Genomic DNA, 24,797 nt, shown 5'->3' on the forward strand with positions numbered 1-24,797 from the left:
AAAATACCTGAATGATATATGAATAACTGAATGAATAAGTGATTATAAATGTAATATATATATATATATATATATATACATATATATAATTTTTTTTAGAAGAATTCCTGACCAACATAAATGGCACCTCGACAAAAGTATTGAAAGAAAACCAAAGTCATTAGAGGTCTTGACAAGGAGACTGTCTGTGCATCCAGGCATCGAAAAATTTTCTTCTGATCTATGATGTCAGTTCTGAAAATAAATCAGGCGCCACAGTAATAAAAATCGAATTGTATACAGTTTACAATTTTTAACTTATAGTTACTGGTATAAAGTATACAGGGTATCCCTCGAAGATAACAGCAATTGAAGGCGATATAAGTGAAGTTTTACAAAGTAACAATGTGTGTTTTATGCAAATGTACGTGTCTTATACTATACGCAGTGAAATACAAATTGTCCATTTATGTGGATGAATAAAAATCCTCTACTCATGGGATGAGGATTAAGGTACGTAAATTAGAACTTTGAACTTTATGACATTATTATTATTATTTAATTCGTCGAAGTACATGAAAAGCAGAACCACTGACTACAGCTGAAAAGAAATACTAACGTCAAAAAAGCTACGCACCAGACTCGTGTTTCCAGTCGCCATGGCGACCTGGTGCCCAGGATTTTTCGAGCCCAGCGAGTCTCCTAAATCAAACCTATAGTTACTTTTTTTATTTCAATATGTAGACTAAAAGTGATTTTACCTTCCTAAGATTGAATAACACCGTAATGAAATCCTGAGCAAAAATGATCAAACATATCAAAGTAAAACACTAACAAAAAACTGAAAGGGTTAACAAGATTTAACATTATTGTTACTTGTTGACAATATCGAAACTCTGATACTATTTTTTGTCAGTAGTTATCGATACCCATATACAAATGATCCTATCGATTTCAGTAAATATGGCATCCTGTGAGTGAATATATTGTAGGTTACAAACCCATGTATTGTAGAACAGAATATATTTTATTTGAATATATTGTAGGTTACAAACCCATGATACATAATACTATATATTCCGATTCCGATAATTCCGATCACCACCTTTACTACTTTTTTTATTCTTTCTTTCTTCTCTATTTACATTCTAAGTTACAGAACTATCTGTTTCTTTTGGAGCAACTGGTGACTACTCTCTTTCTAATTTGACAATTTCTCTTTTGCCCTTTTCAAAAGTTGCATTCAGTTGTGCTGTTAAGGTTCTCAATTCCTCCTTACCTTTCGTATTTAGTATTTCCGTAACCGCTTTCTCTGTTTTAGATGCGCATTTTTGCATCAATTAATCTTTACGTATTTCATCATATCTTGTACATCTAAACAGAATGTAATGCTTGTTTTCTTCTTCCCCACACAGGACACATCTTTGCACATCATCTTTGTGAATTTCCCATTTTCACGTGCCTAGCCTAAATGTGGCTAAATTCTCTTGTTTTCCCTATTTAAATCCAGGTACATTTCCCCCTTCTATTTTTTTTTTCTCCAATTCTGTACATTGTATCTTTGGCTTTTACCTCTTGGACTAGTGTCCTACAGGAGATTTCTAGTATACCCAGTTCAATCTGCTGTGTTTTATACTTATGGTTTAATCTATTAGCTTATCTAGTCCCATCTCTCTTAAGATTTCATTTATCTCTTGCAGTCAGGTGTTGCTATTTCGGTCTTTCATTTTGCAACTCTTTCTTATTTTACGTCATTAGTTTCAGCCAGTATTTTATTTATTTATTTATTATTATTATTTTTTTTTTTTTAGATCATGTTTATCGGCAGCCTGCCGAAGTCCAACATTACCCCCCTATTCAAGGCTGATTCAGCCACCCCAACAGTATTTTATAAAGTTTATGTGGTTTATTCATTTTCCAAGCATTCTGTGTGACATATCTTATTACCGTAAGTTATTTTAGGCTGGAGCATATCGTCGAGTATGCGTGTCCCTATAGCAAGCCCTGAGCGCTAAGAACATTCCCTTTTCTGCTCCCGCTACTCCCAGTGTTTGACGTTGTTTCACGCCCCATTATGCGCTAATGTCACGCAAAGATATATATATAAATGTGTTCACTGTCTCTACGTCCATTCCCTTATATCTGTTAGCATCCTTTAGTTCTCACGCTCATTATGTTTCAGTTCCTTTTTTAACTTTTGTTTTTGCGGTGCTTACTCTTAGTCTCCAATCACAATACTTACTTTGCGTGTCTAGAGTTCGTTATGGCCCTACTTTTGTCTTCGGCAATAATAACTAAATGCTAAATAGAATTGGCGATAGTCGGCATCTTTGTGTTACATCTACATTAAATGGGACCGGCTTTATTATTTCACTGCTCCCAAATTTCACACAAAATTATAAAATTTTATATACATAGTTGGAAACATTACTGGAAGAAATTAAGGGATTAAAATTTAAAATTAAGGCTTTGAAAAAATAACTGATTAAATGAAGAATTAACTTTTATACAACGGGCAGGATTTGAACGAAATCGTAGACTCTCACGTTGGGGGCCCTGGTGACCCCGCTAATTATCACAGAGTCATGATTCATACATTGTTGGAAAACTTATAGAACACTGATTTCAATGAGGTAAAACTTGTGCAAGTACCGCCCTATTCGCACAACAACAAGAAAAAAGTCCTAAAATAAATATGAAAACAAATATAATTTGGGAGACCCTGGCAACCTTTACAGTCATTCTACGCTCACAAAATGAAGCTAACGTGTAGACAATACACTTGTGACAATAACATAAAGAAATGCTGTAATACAAAGCGAGATAAAAATTCGGAACAAAATTCCTATAAAAACATCCAGTATATCATTTTCGAAGGACTGTTGTAGACCTTCACGTTGTCACCCCACCCAACCCGCACATAATACCACGTTATATGCACGCCATTTTTTCATTGTTGTCCGTAGAAAATACAGAAACAACAATTATGCTTCTACACCAATCCATAAATAATAATAAGTTATAAACTTTTCCAATATTTGCTCACGGCTAATATACCTACGTCGTGAAACAAAATGCTATCTAAACTGGTCCAAATACATTAGTCCAGTTTATGATACAAAAGAATATACTTACTTAGATATTAAAAAGTAGGTTTAAAAAAAAAATGCTGTACAATATACACTTGGATAGTAAATTTAAAATTTTTTTTAGAAATGTGGAAATCTAAATATATATGTAACAGTGATGGCCAAATAATAATCCACTGCAGGCCACAACAAAATAAGAACCATATTTGGAGTCAATTTTTCACCTTCCTTGCCCCCATCACTGAGGCGATAGTTCGTTGACTGTGCATAAGTCATACATTTTCTGATTTTATTTCTATTTTTCATTTTACTTTGCGTATCCTCCTACTTGTTTCATGTGTCGAGATCAAGTAGGATCTGAGCTACGAACATCAGAAAGTAACTATGAACTCTGCGTTTTCTAAAAAGGGCTCAATACCAACAGCAGAATGAGCTTAGTAACGAAAAATTGCTTTCACAAGCAAAAATCAAGTGTTTTTTCACGTATATTATAATGCCCAAGCACACTCTTCCTATTGCACATGGAGTGAAAATAAATAAATAAATGTTTTTAAAAGTATCTCTTATTTTTCATTTTCATTCGCGGGCCAGATGAAACAAGTCCGTAGACCGGATGCTGCCTGCGGGTCGATATTTAGCTTCACTGATAAAGAAACATTTGGAGAAAATTTACAAGAGGAACGGATGTCTTTCTTCAAATAGTATTTCGAAGGGTGTAAAAGGTGAAGGAAGAAAGAAAATCAGCAGAATGACTATAAATGAAAGCGAAAGTCGCAGAAAATACTTGTTACGTCCACAGAAAGAAGTAAACGGATGGCCGTTATACAGGTAGATTCTAAAGCATCTTTCCTCATCTACATTTTTAGTCATTAAGCGGAGTTAATCAAACAAAAGCTTATTCTTTACATTATCAAAGTACTTATATGTAAGAAACTTCCAATTGGTAAAAATAATATGACAACTTCTAGCTTACTTTAACAGCGTAGCCTGTTGCTTCAAACGCCTCGTCTCCAATGAAAAAATCGAGGTCCTCCACTCCTTTCGTTAGCCGACGTATCGCCTGGTCGCCGACTTTCGCAGTTTCCTTTATTGCAATCGCAGAAGGGATTATAAATTGAGGTTCCTTATTGCTGGCAAACCCCAATTTTGTATACCTGAAACGGAAATACATAATTGAAACAACAGCAAAACTCTGAATGTTGTATTAAATGACTCAGTCAGACTATGAAATGATAGCTACCTATATTTCACCTTCAAATGTAAAGCAAACAGGCAATAAAATGCTGGCAGCTCTGCCAACACGTGGGAAATTACAGCGCCTCTATTTCTAGCAACAGACATATACTCTCTCCTGCTACACGTACAGACGTAGAAGTAGGCAGGACCAGAATTCGTTAGTGGTCTCTATTCTTCAGGGTTCCTACTGATCTGGAGAAATCTATTCCCCAGACTTTCCCTGACCTTTCGCACGAAATTCCCTGACTCTGATGACAGGTATCGGATGATGTTGACATATAAATAAGGAATAAATAATGATGAAGATATATATACAGAGCCGGATCCAGTATTCTCTGAGGGTGCACCAATAACTACCAGTGCATTTTAATTAAATTTGAGTTTTTTAAATGCCCTTATGTATCTGTAATGTGAATGAGGAATTCCTTTGGAAATGCTAAGTGTTTACTCTCGATGAATTCTTTCCCTTCAACCTTCAGAAAAATGACTTAAACTATATTGATTTTGCAAAATTCACTGCTAACTTTTCACTTTAGGTAGTGTATATTTACAACGAAGGGCCCTGTATATAAAATTTATTCTATAGAGACAAATGGTAATCAATTGCTCAAACGTACATTCCACTTATCTTCCCAAAAATTGTATTATAATGGTTGGCTAAGTTGGAATTGGTGTATGATTAATGTCCGAAAAAATACATATTTTAAAATTTCCCTGACTTTCCAGTCTTTTTCCCTTAATTTCCATGGCTTGCACCATTTTCCCTGACCAGTAGAATCCCTGTTCTTTTAGCTTAACGTCTCACAATTATGTTTCGAGGCTAAAGTAAACAGTGATGATGAAATCGATGATAAAGAAGGAAACAGAAGAACGCCGAGAAAATTCACGCACACTGTGCTTGTTTACAACACACATTTGCGGGAAGCTGGGATACAGCCATGGAACCAACTCACAATAGGTACGTGCTGTATCACTAAGACACCACGGTTCCCTTTTTATTTGAAATGAATGGGGATTCTTGAATGGTTGATATTGCTTATTTATTCTTCCAGCGTATTTGAATGTTTCTTGGTTTCTAAAAACGAATTTGTATTATAGAGAAATGTCACTTAAATTTTAATTTACAAGGATTAAATTATGAGTCATAAAAATTAATTTTCAAAAAATAATATACACTATAATTAAACAGACTTTAAGAATAAACCATTTGAGAATGCTCGAAGAGCACTGCCAGAACGAACTTAAAAATAATGATTTTATTTCGATTTATATGAAATTGTATATTAAATTTATTTGATTAAATTCGATAGACAATACATTTACATATTTGGAACCTACGTATTAGGGAATCTATTGAATTACTCCAACTCAACTAACCCTGTGCTGCCATATTTTCGGGGCACTTCTGCCACCTTTGTGTGTGGACGTATATCGTATATTTTCTTTTTGTTTTCTCTTTCTTTCTGCGGAAATTAAGCAATAAATTGCAACACTAGTAAAAAAGGAAAAGGAAGGTTATTCGTAACCATAAACCTTGAAAAATTAACAAGATAAAAGGGAACCATGTTCCTATCCGAGTATCCGTGTTAGAAGAAAATGAGCTCTGAAAATCTATAAAAAATCTATTTATAGACGGTTTCAGAACAAGAGAGCCTCGATTCCTGAAAATACACACACATCCACACGTCTGAAAATAACACCCACACGTCCCTGTTCCTTGCCAACATGCCATAAATCTAAAAAAACAATAGGCGACCCTTGGTTAGAAACAGAAGTTTCGAAACGTCTCCTTTTCTACGTTTCTTATTTAATTTATCAATAAAAGTAATAGCATTATGACATTATTTTTCACTTGTTTTCCTTTCCTACTTTCTTTTTTGTTTCTTTTACTACCTAATGACATCGGACATCTGGCAATATTCACCAACCATCGTCCTAACAAGGACTGGGTTGCCATTTTGGTAGTGGTGTGAGACAAGGCTCTTATGTTTTGAAACGGACAATATATTGAAGTTTCACTTACATCGAAAAGCGTCTAACACAAACCAAGGTTGAAAGACATAATGACGGATAGACGACTGATGGATGGAAAAGCTGGTTACTGACATCATTTGGGTGCAGATTTGTAGTTACGAGAGCACGGGATAGAAGCCCTTACCGGTTCTGAAACAGCACACGAAAAAAATTCTAAACTTTTCTTTCTTTCTTTTTTTTTAACGTCTCATTTACACTGAGGCCAAAGGAGACAATGATGAGGATATTGGACGTAATTGTGGAATAAGTGGAAGGAAACGAGATAATTCATGCAACAAGACTGGTGTTCCATTGCGTCACTGCGACCATAAAACGGTCTTAACTACAGAAGGATACAAAAGCATGTAAGACACAAGAAAAATCCGAATGCAACCATTTCGGTACCTTCATCCGAATGCAACAGAGGCGTGTAAACTTTTCCAATTTCGAGCAGAACACCGTATCGTTGATGCAATTTTAACAACTGACGCTCCTTATTTTTGTACAATTCGATAAAACTCAAATACGAGATGCCACAACCTTACCGCCTAAATCATAACAAGTGTACCTCTCCGCCAAATAGTCCCTTCCGCCTAAACATAAAGTGCCGCTTACAACATGAAAAATAACCAACAACAAGAACTACCTTCTTAACTTCCAACTATTTCCCTCACTATAGGAGACTAGGAAATTCAACCGGTAAATTTCCCAAATTTGGTCCAGCGATACAGCAGTTAACCCAAGATTCCTATAAAATAATTGTAATTTTCGAAACAGTTCTATAGAGAAAACTTGGACAACGTTTGACACTCGTTACTTGCTGCTGTTGTGCTTGATGATTGTTCCGAACACCAAACTTCCTTCACTTATAATACTAGCTTACTGCCACTGTTTGATAGATGCCAAGTGCGAAAGTCCACCCATCTTTAGCCTAAGCCTACCGTAGAAGACTATCGTTTGTTTCTTCTGTATCAATTAGTTATAACTTGTTATATACGTGATATTACTCTTCATGCTTTGGCCTCATCTGTACGAATGATAGCTACTATTATGACTGAAATATATTGTAATAATTTTCTAACTCTGGGAAAGCAAAAATATAACTTTGTACTTTTTCATTTTAACGAAATTACAGAATGGTATATTGCACCTTACTCTGGAATTAATAAAAATGTTTTATTATAATACCTAATCTGGTTATAATACTGTTACAAAGTTCCAAAGGCAGCAATATACTGTTGGCTGTGAGGCGTATGAACGAACCTGAAGCTGGAATGTACAACGACTCAGTGTAAGTGCTGCTGTAGAAAGATACATATTTCTACACGTAATACTACAGGAAGAACGGAATGGATAATTACGAAAAGCGGATAGCAACGACAGTACTTTACAAAGTTGGTAAAACCAGCAAGAGTCATTTTTAACTCGCTAAAAAAAAAAAAAAAAAAAAAAAAAAAAAAAAAAAAAAAAAAACTGAAAATCTTTATTTCTCTTGTGCATAAAAATATACACATAATTGCAGTACTGTATTGAAATGAAATCCTTAAGTCCCATGGTTATGCCAGCTAGGCTAAAGGAAACGGGACAACCCTTAGAAAACCCACGCACACGGTGTTTGTCGGCCACAAAGTTCACTCGGCGTGTAGTAGTGTATTGTGCACCTGTTTGGACAAAGTTGTAGCACTCTGAATGGTATGCATTTCAGGCTTTGATAGGTTATGTTTAGTGACATAACGTTTTTCACTAAACCTCCAAACACATCATATGGTCCTTTTCCATGTTCACTTGTACTAAGAATCTATTCTGGAGAAGTTGCTAATATTGAAAGTTCATAGAGCTGAAAGCTGTTTTTAAAATGACTAGCAATCCTTCTCAGATTATGCTAGTTCTGCTTGATTTAACACAAGGTTTTCTTTGGTCTTCTGAAGTGCCAGTAAATAATGACAAGAATCCCGTCCTGTGTCATCACTTACAATTGTAAAACTGCTTTTCAGTGCTATTGTTGAAGTCGGTTATTATTATTTTTTTAAAAAGAAGTTTTTATACTTTTCCTTTTTAGTGCGTTTTCGAAGCCAGTTACTTTTCTTTCAAGTTTATTAAATTTTTCCGATTTTTGTTCCCCAGGAGTTAAGTTAGATACCTAAACTAAATATAGAACACATTAGTTTAGGTATAACAGTAACTTCATTCACTTCTGTTGTGGGTCCAGGTAAATGACAACGTTGCATTTCCGGAATCAGAAATTTTACTTTCGGAAATTTTCCCGAAATCCGGATTTTTTTCCGATTTTACTTTCCGGATCTTGAAAAGTAAAAATTCCGAAATTGGACATCCTTAATATTATATATATATATATATATATATATATATATATATATATATATATATATATATATATATATATATATATATATATATATATATATATATACAGTAAAACCTGTCTTCAACGGACCCTTTATTAAACGGAAAACTGTCTTAAACGGAAATATTTCACGGTCCCATGAATTTTGGAGAACAAAACATATAAAAAGTCCCTTCATTAAGCGGAAATTGTGTTACGCGGACAACGGAAAGAAAAATAAACACTTAACGGAAAATTCTGAGTTCCGGACTACAGCGTTTAGAAGATGTTTAGACATTTTGTGAGACATATACATTACACTGTTTGCGATAAAATGTTCGTTCTTTTGTTAAATATTTCTGAACAGTGTTTACCTTCCCCAACCACTACTGATATTCACCCCCACAAATTGTCCTTAATCCCCGCAACTTAATCAAGAATCATCGGAATGTCGGAAAGAAGAAAACAAGATAGAGGAAGAAGAGGAATACGATACCGAGTTCGAAGAAGAGTGTAGAATAAATACATATCAAGATGCTCTCAGAAGTTTAAAGGAACTGCAAAAATTTGCCTTACGGAAAAATGATTCTGATTCACTTAGTATAATTTCTCAGGTTAAAGTGTATGCGGAGTCAAGCAGCAATGTACACAGAAAACCCTGCTTGGCTAATAGAAAAATAAAGCAAACGTGTGCATAGTATATTTTGTATTCATTTTAATTTTTTGTGTATTTATTCGTAGAAGAAAGACGTACTGTAATCGAACAATGTACGTACAGCAATATATTTACTCAGTATGCCCCTTTATAAGCATGTATCTTTTTTTTTTTTTGTTCTAAAAAGAAAGGAAAGGTCTACCTCCACTAAGCGGAAACCTGACTTTAACTGAAATTTTTGCAAGTCCCGCTCGATTCCGCTAAAGACAGGTTTCACTGTATATATATATATATATATATATATTTGAATCGGCTTACTCGATACAGAACTCTGCGTAAGGGTAAGTGAAATTTATTTATTCCACTATTTTGTAAGCAAGCTCTCGCTAAGTTGAAGCATCTAACAGCAGTGGACACTAAGAAATTACAGAATTTAAGACAACATTTATCTGCACAAAAACTCGGAAGTGGTGAACAGAATTTACAGAGTATACAGTGGAATACTTAGTGCCGATTTTTCTATTTACAGGTTTTGAAGTAATATAATAATTAACTATATATAAAACTACATGAGCTGACATAAATTATTGAGCACTTCCTGTAGGGCTACATTGATTAAATTTGACATGATTGTAGGTTTTCGGGACAAACCCACAGGAAAATTGCCAATAGTGAATATTTTTAATTTTTACAGGGTCTAAAGAGGGGATGAAGAATTTCCCCATGTTATTTAAATGGGACTTTTTTTGGACTTATAATCTTATATTTTAGGTACTTAGAGTTGGAATAAAAACTTGAAATTCGGTATGCTTGTACGTTTCTGTTAGCGTTACTTAAGTGAATCATCAGAAATAAAAATTTCCAACCATAGAGTAGTTTTATGGGGAACTGAAAAATCTTTCCTATGTTATTTATGGGATGTCTTTTACACCCCAAAATGTTTAGGCATTTTCGGCAGATTAGAATCATGAAATTTAGTATGGTTGTAGCCTTCCAGGACTAACCAACAGGAAAACTGAAAAAACTGAATATTTTTAATTTTTTAGGGTTCTAAAGGGGATGAAGAAATTCCCATGCTTGCTATTTAAATGGACATTTTCTTGGGATACAAAATTTTATCCTTTAGACAGTTGCAATAGGAAAAGAAACAACAGAATTGTGGGTTCAAGAGGTGCGAGGTTGTAGGCCGAGCAAAGACAGTGTGTGAGAGCGAAGCCCCCGGATAGGCAGATTCAGGAAATATGAAGGGCAAGTTCACGAAATTCAAAGGCCAATAGGTAAGAAATGCGAGGCCGTAGGCCGAGCGAACTCGGGGGCGGAGCTAGTCAAAGGCTAGTCTATATATATATAAAATTGAAAATCACTATGTTTGTGACTCAATCTCCTGAAGTGCACGACCGATCTCGATCAAATTTGTAACATGGATGAGGTTCGAGGCTGGGCTGGTTTTAGGCTATTCACTTTGATGGTAGAACTGAGGGGGGAGGGGTCATTAACAAAATAAAACTTAATAATTCCTGAACCACTCGACCGATCTTGATCAAATTTTCAACATAGATGAGGTTCAGGCCTGGCATAGTTTTTATGATTTAAATTTGACGGAGCAACGTAGGGGAAAAGAAGGAGGGGGAGATATATAAAAATCAATTTATACAAGACTGAAAGTGACTATTTTTGTAACTTAATAACTCTTGAACTATCCGACCGATCTCAATCAAATTTTCAAGATACATCAGGTTCGGATCTGGAAACATTTTTGTAATTCCATTTTAACTGTAGATCCTAGGGGAGGGGGGCGTATAAATAAAAACTAACAAAACCTAATAACTTTTGAACCACCCAATCAATCTCGATCAAATTTTCAACATATATGAGGGTCGGCCTTGCGTATTATTTATCGTTTACGAGGCAACCTAAGGGAGGGAGAGGGGGAGATATACATAAAAAAATAAAATTAAAATGACTGCCTTTGTGACTTCATCACTCTTGAACCACCCGACCGATCTCAATCAAATTTTCAACATACATGAGTTTAGGGACAGGGATTACTTTAGACTATTCACTTAGAAGATGCAATGTAGAGGAGGAGGAGGGGGGAGAGAGATTCAAAAATGATGAAGAGTGACTGATATTAGTGTTGAATCCACAGTTTCCGGGGTCGAGACAAAGAGTGACACTTCTGATGCTGTTTCAATTTAAGTTCAGCCCTGATTGTTGTTGAGGGGGAGGATACAACGTAGGGGAGGGGGACAAACATTTAAAAATGATCAAAACTGACTAATATTAGTGGGGAATCCATAGTTTTCGGGATCATTCAGAAGAACAGTGACATTTCCGATCCGGTTTAAATCCAAAATCAGTCCCGCCACTTGGATCGAAAATGGTCACTATCAGTGTCGAATCTATAGTTTTCTGGGTCGCTTAGGTGAACAGTGATACTTTCGATCTTGTTTAAATTCAAATTCAACCCCGCAACTCGGGGAAACGGGATGAAGAGGGATTAAAAATGATCGAAAATGACCGATATTAGTGCTGAATCCACATTTTTTGAGGGTCGTTGAGATGAACGGAGACTTCCGATGTCATGGCCCACAACATGGGGGACGGGGATATATATATATATATATATATATATATATATATATATATATATATATATATATATATATATATATATATATATAAATGATCGAAAATGACCAATATTAGTGTCGAAACCATGATTTTTTGGGTCGTCGAGATGATTAATGATCTTCCGGAGCTGTTTATATTGGTGCCATTAAAAACGAAAACAGCATATTTCACGGACAGTAAACACATGAGATACAGAGTTGTGCTTTTAAATTTTCACTTCAATCCAGCGAAGCGGGTAATATATGCTAGTGTAATCTAAAAGTAGTTTCCCGCTAGCATCACGTCCCCAATTAAGAATGATTCCAGGGAGGATCAACTTATTGTGAGGCTGATGATTTAAACACGAATGGAAGTTAGGTATACAAGCTAACGTTTGGAGTTTTAAACTACGTATCCAAGAGCCCAGTTTAGTGACTTGACTGACAGGTGCTCTAGAGAACCGGACTAGGAAGAACCTGCTAAATTCAAGTCCTATGAACCTTTTATTTTATTTATTTATTTTAAAGAAATGTCCCTAGGCAGAGCTTTAAGGAGTACCGTTAATTACCTTCTGCCTTATATTTACATTGTGTTTAATCACTCTAAGTAAATATTCATTCTATAATTTAATGAGTATGTTTATTACCTGATTAGATCAAAAGTGATGCCGAACCATCACAGATGGGACAGCATCTGAAAAAGCACGTTGATGGACACTAATTTTCATTAGATTATACAGCAACAGCTAAGGAGATCTAGGACTTTCACGATGGATAATAATCATTCTTTCGGTTTAATGTCCCACGATTATGCTCTTTAGGCTAAGGAAGAAGGATGATTAAGGGAAGTGAATGATGATGGAGAATTGGTGGAACGAAACGTGGCAGGAAATGGGAGTACACAGAGAAAACACACGGACGCGATGTTATCCACCCCAAATTTACTTGGCCAGGAAGCGAACCAGGGATCCCACGCACCAGAGGTAAGCGCTCTACTACTGAGCCACCGTACCCCTGATGCACGATGGACAAGTACGAACATTAGTATGAAGCAGGGCCGTACTGGAATCTAGGCGCCCACTGTTAAGATACTTTCTAGGGGGCCACTCACATGTACGTACTGCCCCCTCGCCCGACAATAAAAGGGAGTCCGGGAATGTCACTTCGATCGAGTTTTCATTTTTTTGATCCAGGACTCCGTAACAAAGGGGGGCCTCAAAATTTCAAAAATTTCTGAAAACATTTTCACCAGAAAAGTTAATAAAACATGACATTATAGCTCATGGACCCTTTTGAACATGTTGAGAGAGGGCCCATCATAGATGTTTTTGATGGGGCCCCTTTGTATTTTCCCGCTCCAGGGCTCTGAAAATGGTCATAATCTGGCCTTGTATATGTTCTATAGGGAAAACAAGGTGCTGTAAAATGTAAATTATTATTTAGTTTAAAATTATGGCATCATTTGAGATTTCAATTTTGCTGAATACTTCAATATTAACAAAATTATAAAGCATAGTGGGAAATCAGGAACCTTTCAAGGGTTAAATTACAAAAAAAAAAAAAAAAAAAAAAAAAAAAAAAAAAAAAAAATTGCTTTCGCAACATCATGGGCTGGTAACGCTGATCTGGGATTTACTGATTGCATTCCCGGTAATCGTCCTCCGTTCCGTTACTCCCATATGCAAAGAGTGCGTAACGTGTGTCTTTCATTACATATACGGCTACTTATGACACGAGGCGGAGGGCCCACTAAAGAATTCCCCATCTTAGGCCCACCGGGAAATTTCCCGGTTTCCCACCTGGCCAGTGCGGCCCTGGTATGAAGGGAAACTACTACTATGTTCGTGAACACAAACTTGACCGGAGATGCGTGTATGCCTATGTTCTGTACTTCATTCCGTGAACTTTTCAAATAATCCTTGAACAAAATTCCTTTGGAATTGTTATGGATAGCCTTGTACCATCTTTCATAGCTAATATTGTATTACATCAATTAGAAACAAAATATTTTGCCTCTCCTAATCTGCATTACACTAGGTATTTCTAGTATGTGGGTAGCATATATAATGCTTCTGTTCGAGTCTTCGTCACTCCAGAAGGCAATATTTTTAACGTTATTTCTATGTTGACAGAAGAAATCAAATTGTTCAGTTTACGTCCCACGTCTATAACCTTTAGGCTAAGGGAGACGATGATTAAGGCAAGTGAATGATAATGGAAGAAGTGGTGGAATGAGAAAGTGGGAGGAAAAGGGAGTAACCAAGAAAACTGACGGACACGATACTGTCCACCACATTTACTTGGCTGGAGATTGAACCAGGGACCACATGCACCAGAGATAAACGCCCTACCACTGAGCTACCGTGAACTCCATGTTGACAAAAGAGAATCGAATTTACCTTTAAGTATAACGTCTACTTTGTTACAAAAATATTAAATTACAAATGCTCGTTGTTTTTATCTCAAACAGAAAACAACTAATCATTTCTATACGTTAATTTCTAGTGGTTCATTCTGACTGTTAAACGCAACATCCTTCTGCTACAACATATCTTAAAGTATCTAGTGAGCGCTTCTGCTCAACGCTTAGAAAACTTTCACTTAGAGAAGTGCATATTTCGTTTTAAATTACAACAAGCCAAATATACACATAAGTTAGGAAGAATAAATTGCACTTTGGTGCAGCACCAAACGTCATATGAGCAATACTGAGAAACAGTACAATGTTTTTGTTTGGTCATGCAATGTAATTAAAGTTTACACTAAGAGTTCAAAAACCGCCAAAGCAAACAATAAGACTTAATGAATCCTGATCAGTCTTTTGAGCTAAAAAGTAATATAAGACCCGGTCTTATTTTCAAGGAAACATTGTCTAGGCAAATAAATTTTAAGTAGTAATAACAAAATAGCAGTGTAATTTGGTCTTAATGAACTTGATATATATATTCCAAAGATCACAAGCGGGCATCCAAATAGTAAATTCGAATCAGTTACAAGTATTTGAGTTTCATTTCTATTACATCTTACATTATTACTACTTGGATACTGGTAAAATATGAGCCGGTAGACCCGAATATAGCAGTTACAAGAATTACAGTGAAACAATCATAACGTGGTAACGCACTGAATACATAGAATGAAATGAAATGAAATCTTTCAGTTCTACGTCCAACGTTTATTCCGTGTAGGCTAAAGGGGACAGTGATGATGAGAATGAACGAAATGGTGGAATGATGAAACAGAGGAAACGAGAGATTCCCATGGAAACCCACGTACATGGTATTTGTCCTGCAAAAAAACCCACTGGCGCTGAGGTGGAATCGAACCACGGAACCTACGCAGAATATGTAATATGGCAGGTAAACTATTTTTTTTTACCTTGATACCTTCTACATTGTCTCACAGACATCAGTAGTTCGCCTATTTTCGAAGATTATTTCGAACTATTTCGTAGACTAGGATCGGAATAGGTGTATTGTTTCTGTTTCTCATTCTGAGTATATTGTAGTGATTTGTCAAAATGGGTAAAGAAAGGAAATGCAGTACTGTTAATTGAAAAATATGGTCTAGATGTTAATTTAAAAAGAAGTTATTAACACGATATTAATATACTGTACTCTTTAAAGACGTATAAGCCACAATCAAGAAAAAATGTCATGGTAAGCTTTATTCTATACTAGCAGAATACTCTTTCTTCGCACGGGGATACTATGTTTCATTTTCGACAGAAAGTACTAATGGGGGCTGAATTGGGATTTAAGCGGCAGCGGAAGTGTCACTGCTCATCTCACCGACCCCAAAAACTATGGATTCGACACACTAATATCGGTCATTTTCGATCATTTTTATATATCTCCTCCCTCTCCCAAGTTGCGTGGTTGAATTTGAAGTAAGAGGCATCGGAAGAGTCACTGTTCACCTCAGCGACCCGGAAATCTATGGATACGACACCAGTATCGATCATCTTTATAAATCTCTCCCCATACCTATGTTGCACCGTCAAAGTGAAGTGATAAAAACTATTCCAGGCCCGAACCTCATCTATATTGAAAATTCGATCGACATTAGTCTTGTCCTTCAAGAGTAATTAAGTTTTATTTATTTTCATATACGTCCCCTCTCCCCCTCACTATGTTGTACCGTCAAAGTGAAAAAGATAGCATGACTCCCAGGCCCAAACCTCATCTATGTTGAAAACTTGATCAAGATAAGTCTGGTGGTTCAAGAGTTATTATTTATAAGTCACAAACGTAGTGACTTTCATTTTTAATAAATAGTCTTATTCACGCTTGAAACATCAGTTTCCAGGTCAATACATTAACAGTCACACTTTCGGACTACTAGATACAAATGCATTTATCTTACTTTCAAATTAACACCTAATAAACTAATAATTTGCCACTTTATACTCACTATACTATACGATGAAATACAAATTCATATTACAACACAGGCTAGTGCCTACTCCTACATGATTAGCGATTCCCTCCGAAGTACTTCTTATCCATATCCACACTACCTTTTCCCATCTACGAGTACAAATAGGTGTACAGAGGCACAGCTCACTCATCTATAGCGCTAATAAGTATGTCACTATGTCACTCCTGCGAATAATAACTGCTCGCTCGAAGAAATTATTATTCGTCTCTCCGTAACGGTGACACTCAGATTACTTGTAAAACATCTACCCACAGTGAATAAAGTTAAAGAAACAATTACAGAAAATTTGCAAGGGGCGTGTTTAGATAAAGGGGCCAGAAGTAGGAAAAAAAAAAAAAAAAAGGAACATGATTTACAGGAGAAACGAGTTGAACTTAAAAAACATACAAAGAGTGAAAGAATGATTGGACTGGATTGGGACTTAAATCTGGGTTATCCGGCATACCGTCCGGGCTGCCAAAGCGTTAAACATTACGTCATCCAGTCCGTTTCCCAGAACAGTCGAACATTCTGTCATTCCTGCAGTCGGTGCTCTCCACTCAGACCCAGATGGAGTCCCGCTCCAGTCACGCACTTTTTTACTCCTTGAGTATTATTGGATTTGCACCTACAAAGGATTTGGTGTGTAAAAATAACTTTAAATCGGTTGCTTCCTCCTTTCATTAATAAAAGGAAAACGTAACTGATTCGTATCTCATTTAATAGTGAAATAGAAGTACACGTTGTAGGAATGAGAAATGCTGTACAGAATATACGTACACACGTAAGGGAATATGAACACAATGATGTAATAGTTACCCCTAACCTAACCTAATATAACCTGAAGCTAGCGAAACTGTAATATGTTTTCGAAAACAAAAGGTAACTTCCCCCTTCAACTAAACACAGCCCATTTACAGTAACAAAAACTAGTGATTACAGTACGCTATTAAAATAATAATAATAATTATTATTATTATCGTTCCACGGTTCTGTTTTTCAGGCTAAAGACTGCAATGAGAAATAAACGATGATGATAAACTGAGTGCTGAAGGGAAGTAGCACATTCATGTTCTGAACTGGGATTCAAATCCGCAGCAGACAGGTCTTGCGATCGACTGCTTAATGCCTCACTGAAAATCATTGATGAAGATGTGAGCAAGCGTCGAAAGTTTGAAGAATTTATTTTAAACAAGAAATGATTTTTAAGTTATTCAATATGTACCCTAAACCAAATATCTATACTGTAAATGCCACATATAGGTGTCATCTCTCTCCACACAATCTCTCGCATGTTACCTAAGTGAAATACGCGTAGTAGAAAAAAAAATATTTTTATCACTTTTTCACGATTGATCTTTATTTGCTATTTAAACGTTATTTATTGCGTTTCTATTATGAACTGATTTACAAATCTGATTGTACATAACTTAGGAAACAGAAGTCTGCACATTACATGTCACGCGACTGTATCGAACATCACGCCATACCAAGTTTAATTCCAACCGGATGAACTCTGCTGATTTTTTGTTCGAAAATGTGGTGCAAATTTTTGCTCGTGCTCGCGAACTAAAAGCTTGAACAGCACAATACTTTACACGTTTATATAACCAATCATGGTTCATTAACGTACCAGGTTTGTTCTCCGTCGGTTGATTTTGTTTGAAAATATGAATCAAAATTTGACTGCCCGTAACTCACGAACCGGAAGCCTGCACAGCGTATTATCTTGATATTGAAGTTAAATTTTTAAATCTTTATTTTTATTTTTAGTTCAAATTTGTTTATATTGTGTCGATTTATTGTACGGAAAACGGGAGGCGAAACTAAAAACAGCGAAATTTGCGTGTCCACAGTCTCGTAACTATCTCCGTGTGAATGACACACTTCCTTTTAACATATGGTATACGGTTTGCACTAACCAGAGAGCAGGTGAAAAATCATTTAATTATTCTACAGCGTTAACTTAAACTCAGGAATGCGCACAATATCAATTAATGTAGAAATTTTCAATGGGCTTACAGACAAAGCTTTTTACTCAATAAGCACCCACAGGTAACTATGGCAGTGCCTACCGTAGACGTTTCAACGACGAGTTGCTGTCTTCATCAACAGAAATTCTTTAAGAAAATAACGCTGCTACAACAATTACGTTATCAGTAAATTCCGTTCATCTATAAACACATCAAAACTAAAGTGATCCTCTTAAATCATGTCCTTTCACTGTGGAAATAAAGATCTGAAGGGGTTAATAAAACACAGATCTAGGTACCCTTCGTCCTATATTCGTGCTACTTCCTCTTTGTGTGTTGAAACTCGCTGAAAAGGCAGCAACTAACACACTGTATATCTATGCTCAACTACTCAACGGCTACCAGAATAATGAATATTTGATTTCACTCACCGTATTATTTCTTCTACCGGTAATTAAAATTATTTCTGTTTTCACTAAAAACATTGACAGATTTAATTTTAACACAGAGTACCAAAACATATCTATGCTTTAGGAGCTTATGAGAGTAAGAACCCTTGCGTGTGTTAATATCCATTCTGTTAAAAATAAGTAATTTCAATTTATTTTTATATAAACACACATTACTATTTTTGAGTTTCTAAAACTGTAGATGAGGAAAATGTCTATTACCAAAACTAAGTAAAAAATGTATAGCTACACTTTCCAGGGGTAGACCCTTTCGCTTTTCAAGCAGGATATAAGTTGTTTAATACAATTTAATTATAAGTCTTCACTAAGAATAGATTCAGTTTGCTTACAACAGAGTAACTGCTAGTAATTCCCATTATTATCTAAAGAATCAAGTTGTTCTACAAATTCGAAGAGCAGTTCAAATATACACTTAACTGTAACTTAATACGAAAATTAATTATAATGATGGAATGACGAAAGTGGAAGGAAACGAAAGAATCTCGAAAAAAACCTATGCGCACAGTGCTTGTCCACCACAAAACTAACTTGGCGAGATTTGAGATCGCCCATTGCGCCAGAGGTGTGCGCTCTACCACTGAGAATAACAATAACTATCAATAAACTATAATAGGAAATTTTTGAAGGAAGTGTATTTAAAGTACTGATTTCAAGGAATGAAAACTTTTCAGATATTAACTGTGGCAGCACGCACATTTTACTGGAATAAAATGGGACTTATATCTTTAATATCACACGTTGATGCATCGAGACTGATGGAAACGGTGACGAATGATAATGGTAGAATCAAGAAAGTGCAAGGACACGTAAGAACACCGTGTAAATCCATACACACAGTGTTTGTCCACCACAAAAGCCCACTTCGTGCGGACTGGGATCGAACCAGGGACCCCACGCACCAGAAGCGTAACTCTACTACTGAACAACCACGCCCCCGAAACCGGAAATGTAAATCTAGATTACTTTAAGTTTACCATTGAACGAAAGTAGCTGCACTATGCGACTCAACTAGCGTATCCTCTTATAAATATAAAGGGCCATATGCAGAGTCGTTTCGACGTATAATTAGCGTCATACTAAAGGCCTGAGTACTGCAGGGAACATACGTTAGTCAAATTTTTTAGTATGACATTAATCATGCGTCAGAACGTCTTTGGATAAGCCCCGTAACGTTTAGTAGAAAGCTAAAGCGCTTACCCACCATTATAATTTTATTTACTAATAATTTCGAAACAAACTTACCAATTTGTTTTCACCACAATCATTATTATTATTATTATTAATTGACGAAGAAAGAATGTAATTATGTATACACTGTCGGAAACCTTATAAAACCAATCACTTCGTTCCAAAGTTATCTAAAAATCTTCGAAATGCATTTACTTACTATAGGTTAGCCACCTTTGAACAGTGGTCACAACTTCAGTGTATCTATATTTTATCAACTTTTTAAATGACAAATTTATTTGAAAACGGAAAAGAAGATGATGTATTCAAAACACGACAATAAGCTTTTCCTTCAGAAAGAGAAAACAAACTTATATATGCAAAATAAAACATCACGCAAAAATATCCCTTTTTAAGGAAATCTATTGGACAGTTCCTTCTCTGCATTTCTGAACTTTAAATAATACTGTTCAAATTACAGGACCGAAATAAAAAAAATGCAAATACTGTGGCTACCTAATCAAAAGTCTATGAATACAGAGGTCTACTACAGAAGGTGTACTGAAGTGTGTATCTTTCAATCCTATTAAACGGATTACTTATTATGGAACAAGGAAAGCAGTGCACGAATCAAACAAAGAAATTACATTGCTATTTCATTAATAGGATGAACATTCAGTATATATTAAAACTATACTTACCCCAAGGAATCTTAATTCCAATTTAACTGAGAATGTTTTGGCAAAACCTTTTGCCATCCTCGCTAAAGATCATGTCAGATAACAAACGTTGCTTATAGATCTTCGACTCAGTGATTACCTTCAACTGCATAACGTATGCAATTCCTATAGCTTTCCAACGCAATTTTCCCTGTACTTATATACTTTCCTTTCTGTGCACTAACCGGTATCGTATTAAAGTGACAAATTGATATTAATTAAACACTGCTTCGAAGTCTAATTTCACTTTAGCGGTAAACTTAGCTGGAGTACTATTTAGTTTCTCCCTCAAATCATTGGTAGTGACTCCGGCTCAAGTACCAACTCCGGAACCGTCGATGACGGTGTGGACCAGAATTTCTCCGTGCAGATTAACTTTAGGAGGACCTCAATGTCTGTACGTGGTAATAACTACTGTGAAAAACACACTAACCAACTTCTTAGGTGGCCACTACAAAGCACGAGTGCTATCTAACAGAGTCAACGCAGGAGCGCAGTGGGGCAGCAGCGAGGGAGTGCGTCCGTAGAGAACAGGCGTGTCAGCGACGGTGGGTATACACATAAACGACAATCGCGCAAAACACAACATATTGTATCAAACATTTACCTTATACAGTACATGGATTTGGGGGAGATACTAAATGCCATCCCTTAGATGATCGAAGGAAACGAAACTAGTGAAACCTCAAAGTAATGTTTCATTAATTATCAATCGCCAGCGTTCTTCAATATCGGTTAGTGCACAGAAAGAGAAATATAAAGAAGACGGAAGGAAAATTTCACTGACAGGCTCCACGAATTACGTGTGTTCTGGTATGCAGAAGGTACTCAACGAGACGTAGTTACGCAAGGAACATTAGATTTCTGAAGAGATCTACGCTCAGGATCGTAAGAAATTTAACGAAACCCTCAGTCGAGTTATTTTGATGTTTCTGGTTAAGTACAATTGCACTATAAACATTCAACAGTCCCTGTCTCAAGAACATAAATCCTATTCTCTAAGGGTAAGACTTGGTTAATTTACAGGACAACTGATGCTTAATTTTCCTTTTAAAATATAGTACATTGTTTACGTAATAACAGATAAGGAAATCAGATTTTGCTTGTGTTACTTTGAGAACTGCTAAACTCTAAGATTCGTTACATAATTTGTGTGTCATAGCTGGGTAAGATCGTATCGACTTGCTACTGTGTACTACATTACGTAAGGCATTAATTCAGTCCGTATGTCAGCAATTAGTTTCAAACTAATAAGCTGTACAACTGCCTTAATTACCATATGGGTTCATCTCTGATATGTGAGTACTTTTGTTCAAGTTGGTGGAAAGTATCAATGTATTTGTACCTCTTCACGACGCTCTACTATTTACCCCCACAACGACTGAACTTATATTTCTTACTTTTATTCTTCAGCCTAAGGGAAATAATGGTTATTTAAACTACTGTAAAACATTCAAAATGAAAGGAAGAAGCGTAGAAAACAAAACTTCGTAGAGATTAAGAATTGGGAAATCGAATTTATGCAACAATTAAACTCATACTTGCGGGCGGAAATACCAACAAAATGCCCTCCACGTCTGCAATAGTAATTTAGTTGGCGCTTCGACATATATCGCACTGGGCACAGGTAAATTTGAGGACTGCTACAAAAAATAATAGTTCAAAAATTAAAATCCTTTGATTAGATATATCCTAATGCCTTCTACACTCTTCATCCCATGACACGTACCCAAATCCTGGGGACAGTTTTATTATATGCCTGCAAGGGTATATGCCATAAATAATACCCCTGCGAACTTAAATGGCATAAAAACAAATGACGAACATGCATCAACCTATGGTAGGTGCTCACTACAAGCTGTTTGCGTAGGCCTACACACAGGGTCAGCGCAGGGCAAAGCTGCTGCACCTCCGTGTGGATGTATTCGGAGAAGCAGGCTCGTTAGTAACAGTTAATATGCACGTAAAGCAACACACAAATGTGATAAACACATACAAACTTATTTTAGATGGTCCCTACAAGCTAGCTTTGCTATACAACTGCATACTAATGATCCATAATTTATTTAACGTTGTTTCTATGTTTACGTATGACGTGCATGTTTGCCACCAGTATAAATAAAGGGGTATGTCTAGTACAAGGGGTCCAAAAGCACGTAAAAAACACAAAATTTACAGGAGAAATGGATGATGCAAGTACTTAGACGTAACATAACGTAAACAAATCTAATCTAACCTAACCTAACATAAACTAACGTAAGCTAACCTGAACTAACCTAAACTAACGTAATATTAGTAGAAATAAGCGACATTCTATCATTTTTTGGAATATTATGCGGGACTCCTACGCTAATATAACATAAACTAACCTAACGTAACCTAAACTAGCCTAACCTTACTTAAACTAACCAACTCTACCCTAAACTAACCGAATGTGAACAGAAATTGCCACAATTGTATCATTTTTTAGAGAAAGGATCTGGACCCCTTCTGCTAAACATAGGCCTAAATAAATTCATTGGCTGATATTTTGTATCTTCTCCAATCTTGCACATATAAGATCTTAAGTGTTACTTATTTCACAAAATATAGACTAACCAGCGAGGTTATAGTTAAGGAGACGTACTTCCCATTTAGGGAAGGACGAGAAACGCCATACTTTCAGGAATTATTCATTGACTATCTAGGATGTTAAAAAGTAGGTAATATACTGAGTTCTTGCCCTTGTACTTAGGGTGTTTAGGTAGTGCAACAGTAAGATGTATCCTCCTGCACGGGAGATGAGAAGTAGCTGTTCTTAACTATTACCACGAGCGAAATGGGTTAAAGAAGCCCACCAGGGCTCACTGTTTTCAACATTTATCACAATTAAACAAACACAAGGTACTCGGTTCTGGAGCCATGAAACGAGTTGGGGGAGATATTAAATGCCATCCAAATTCATTAAATGGCAAAAGTGCACTTTGAGCAGAACATTCATAGGAACCGATAGGCCTACCTAGTCTTACCTAACCTATTACGTAAAATAACAGTGATTCTATTCCTCCAATGCCACATTATGTGACAAAAGTAACTTGTTCTGTTCAAAGTGCACTCCTACACATTAAATAGTCCTACCCCTACATGAATTCATAAAAGTTACGGTGTAGTTTTACTATACGGACACACAGATTGTAAAATTTACGGAAAGCTTGAGTAAGTTTCAATTTGCCCATTTTATGACGAGAACAAAACCCAACGAACCCCTGTGGGACCTCTAACTCGTTCCTACTAGTACTACTTATACTATGGATCCGTATAATAAAACTGCACGGAAGTTACCAGCCAATTTTCAAAAAAGCTCACATTCTCAATCTACATTGAAACTTTGTTTAGGAAACCATTTCTTTCCAGTGCTACAAATTCTATTCAGTACATTTTAATATATCGTGCACGTAAATTTTCCCAGTATGCCAGTACTATTCCTGTAACAAAAAACCCTTGTATCTAATGAAATAACTCAAGGAGCAAATTTAAGAATGTTCCATGCTTTGATACGTATTGCATTTGTAATCATATTTTAAACAAATACACTTAATTTTAAACTGCTGACAGATAACACCAAAGCGAAAGCTACCTACCCGGTGCCAACATCAATAACACATGCTGGCAGTCTTCCCGTCATCATATGCGGACTCTTCTGCTTTTAACAAAGTCAAATTTGTTACTCTTCATACAAACAAACCGTACGCACTCCTTCCTTCAACGACTAGTAGTTTTATTTTCACATCAATCAATTCTCACTTCATACACTCCCATGTAACTTTTCCAAAACTCACACCTTAAACAAATATGGTCGACGGATGTGACCTATGAGCATCCGGTTAGTAATCGCAGTGATTCAACAACAGGACCCTTATCTTTGCACTCACTGACTCAAACAAATTCTCCCTTTTTAGAACTATTGAACATGTAACCACGCTGGTCTCATTCGATATTCAGTGTTGAAGCAAGGAAATATATAGGCGTTACGTATATATTTTCAAGGTGTCATCCTGTTTTATAGCGTAAATTTGTAAAATGTGTGGAAGTAAATAAGTTACTTAATTTCATAATAGAATTGTACAAATAATCAAAATATA

The 24,797-nt window shown here is 36.0% G+C and overlaps 1 protein-coding gene across 1 annotated transcript in view; it reads right to left on the reverse strand.

Moving 5' to 3' along the window:
* Arp3 (Actin-related protein 3) overlaps positions 1 to 24,552 on the reverse strand; it is an 87,374-nt gene extending 62,822 nt beyond the window's left edge. Inside the window, exons 1-2 of the mRNA XM_081744170.1 lie at positions 24,297 to 24,552; positions 4,042 to 4,222 (exon numbers count right to left, since the gene is read on the reverse strand). Coding sequence (XP_081600296.1) covers positions 4,042 to 4,222; positions 24,297 to 24,343 — 228 coding nt within the window. The 5' untranslated portion in view covers positions 24,344 to 24,552. The remainder of the gene's footprint in view (positions 1 to 4,041; positions 4,223 to 24,296) is intronic.
* Positions 24,553 to 24,797: the final 245 nt, after the last annotated feature.

This window comes from Thermobia domestica, chromosome 17 (assembly GCF_964235325.1).
Source record: "Thermobia domestica chromosome 17, izTheDome1.hap1.1, whole genome shotgun sequence".
NCBI classification, from domain to species: Eukaryota; Metazoa; Arthropoda; class Insecta; order Zygentoma; family Lepismatidae; genus Thermobia; species Thermobia domestica.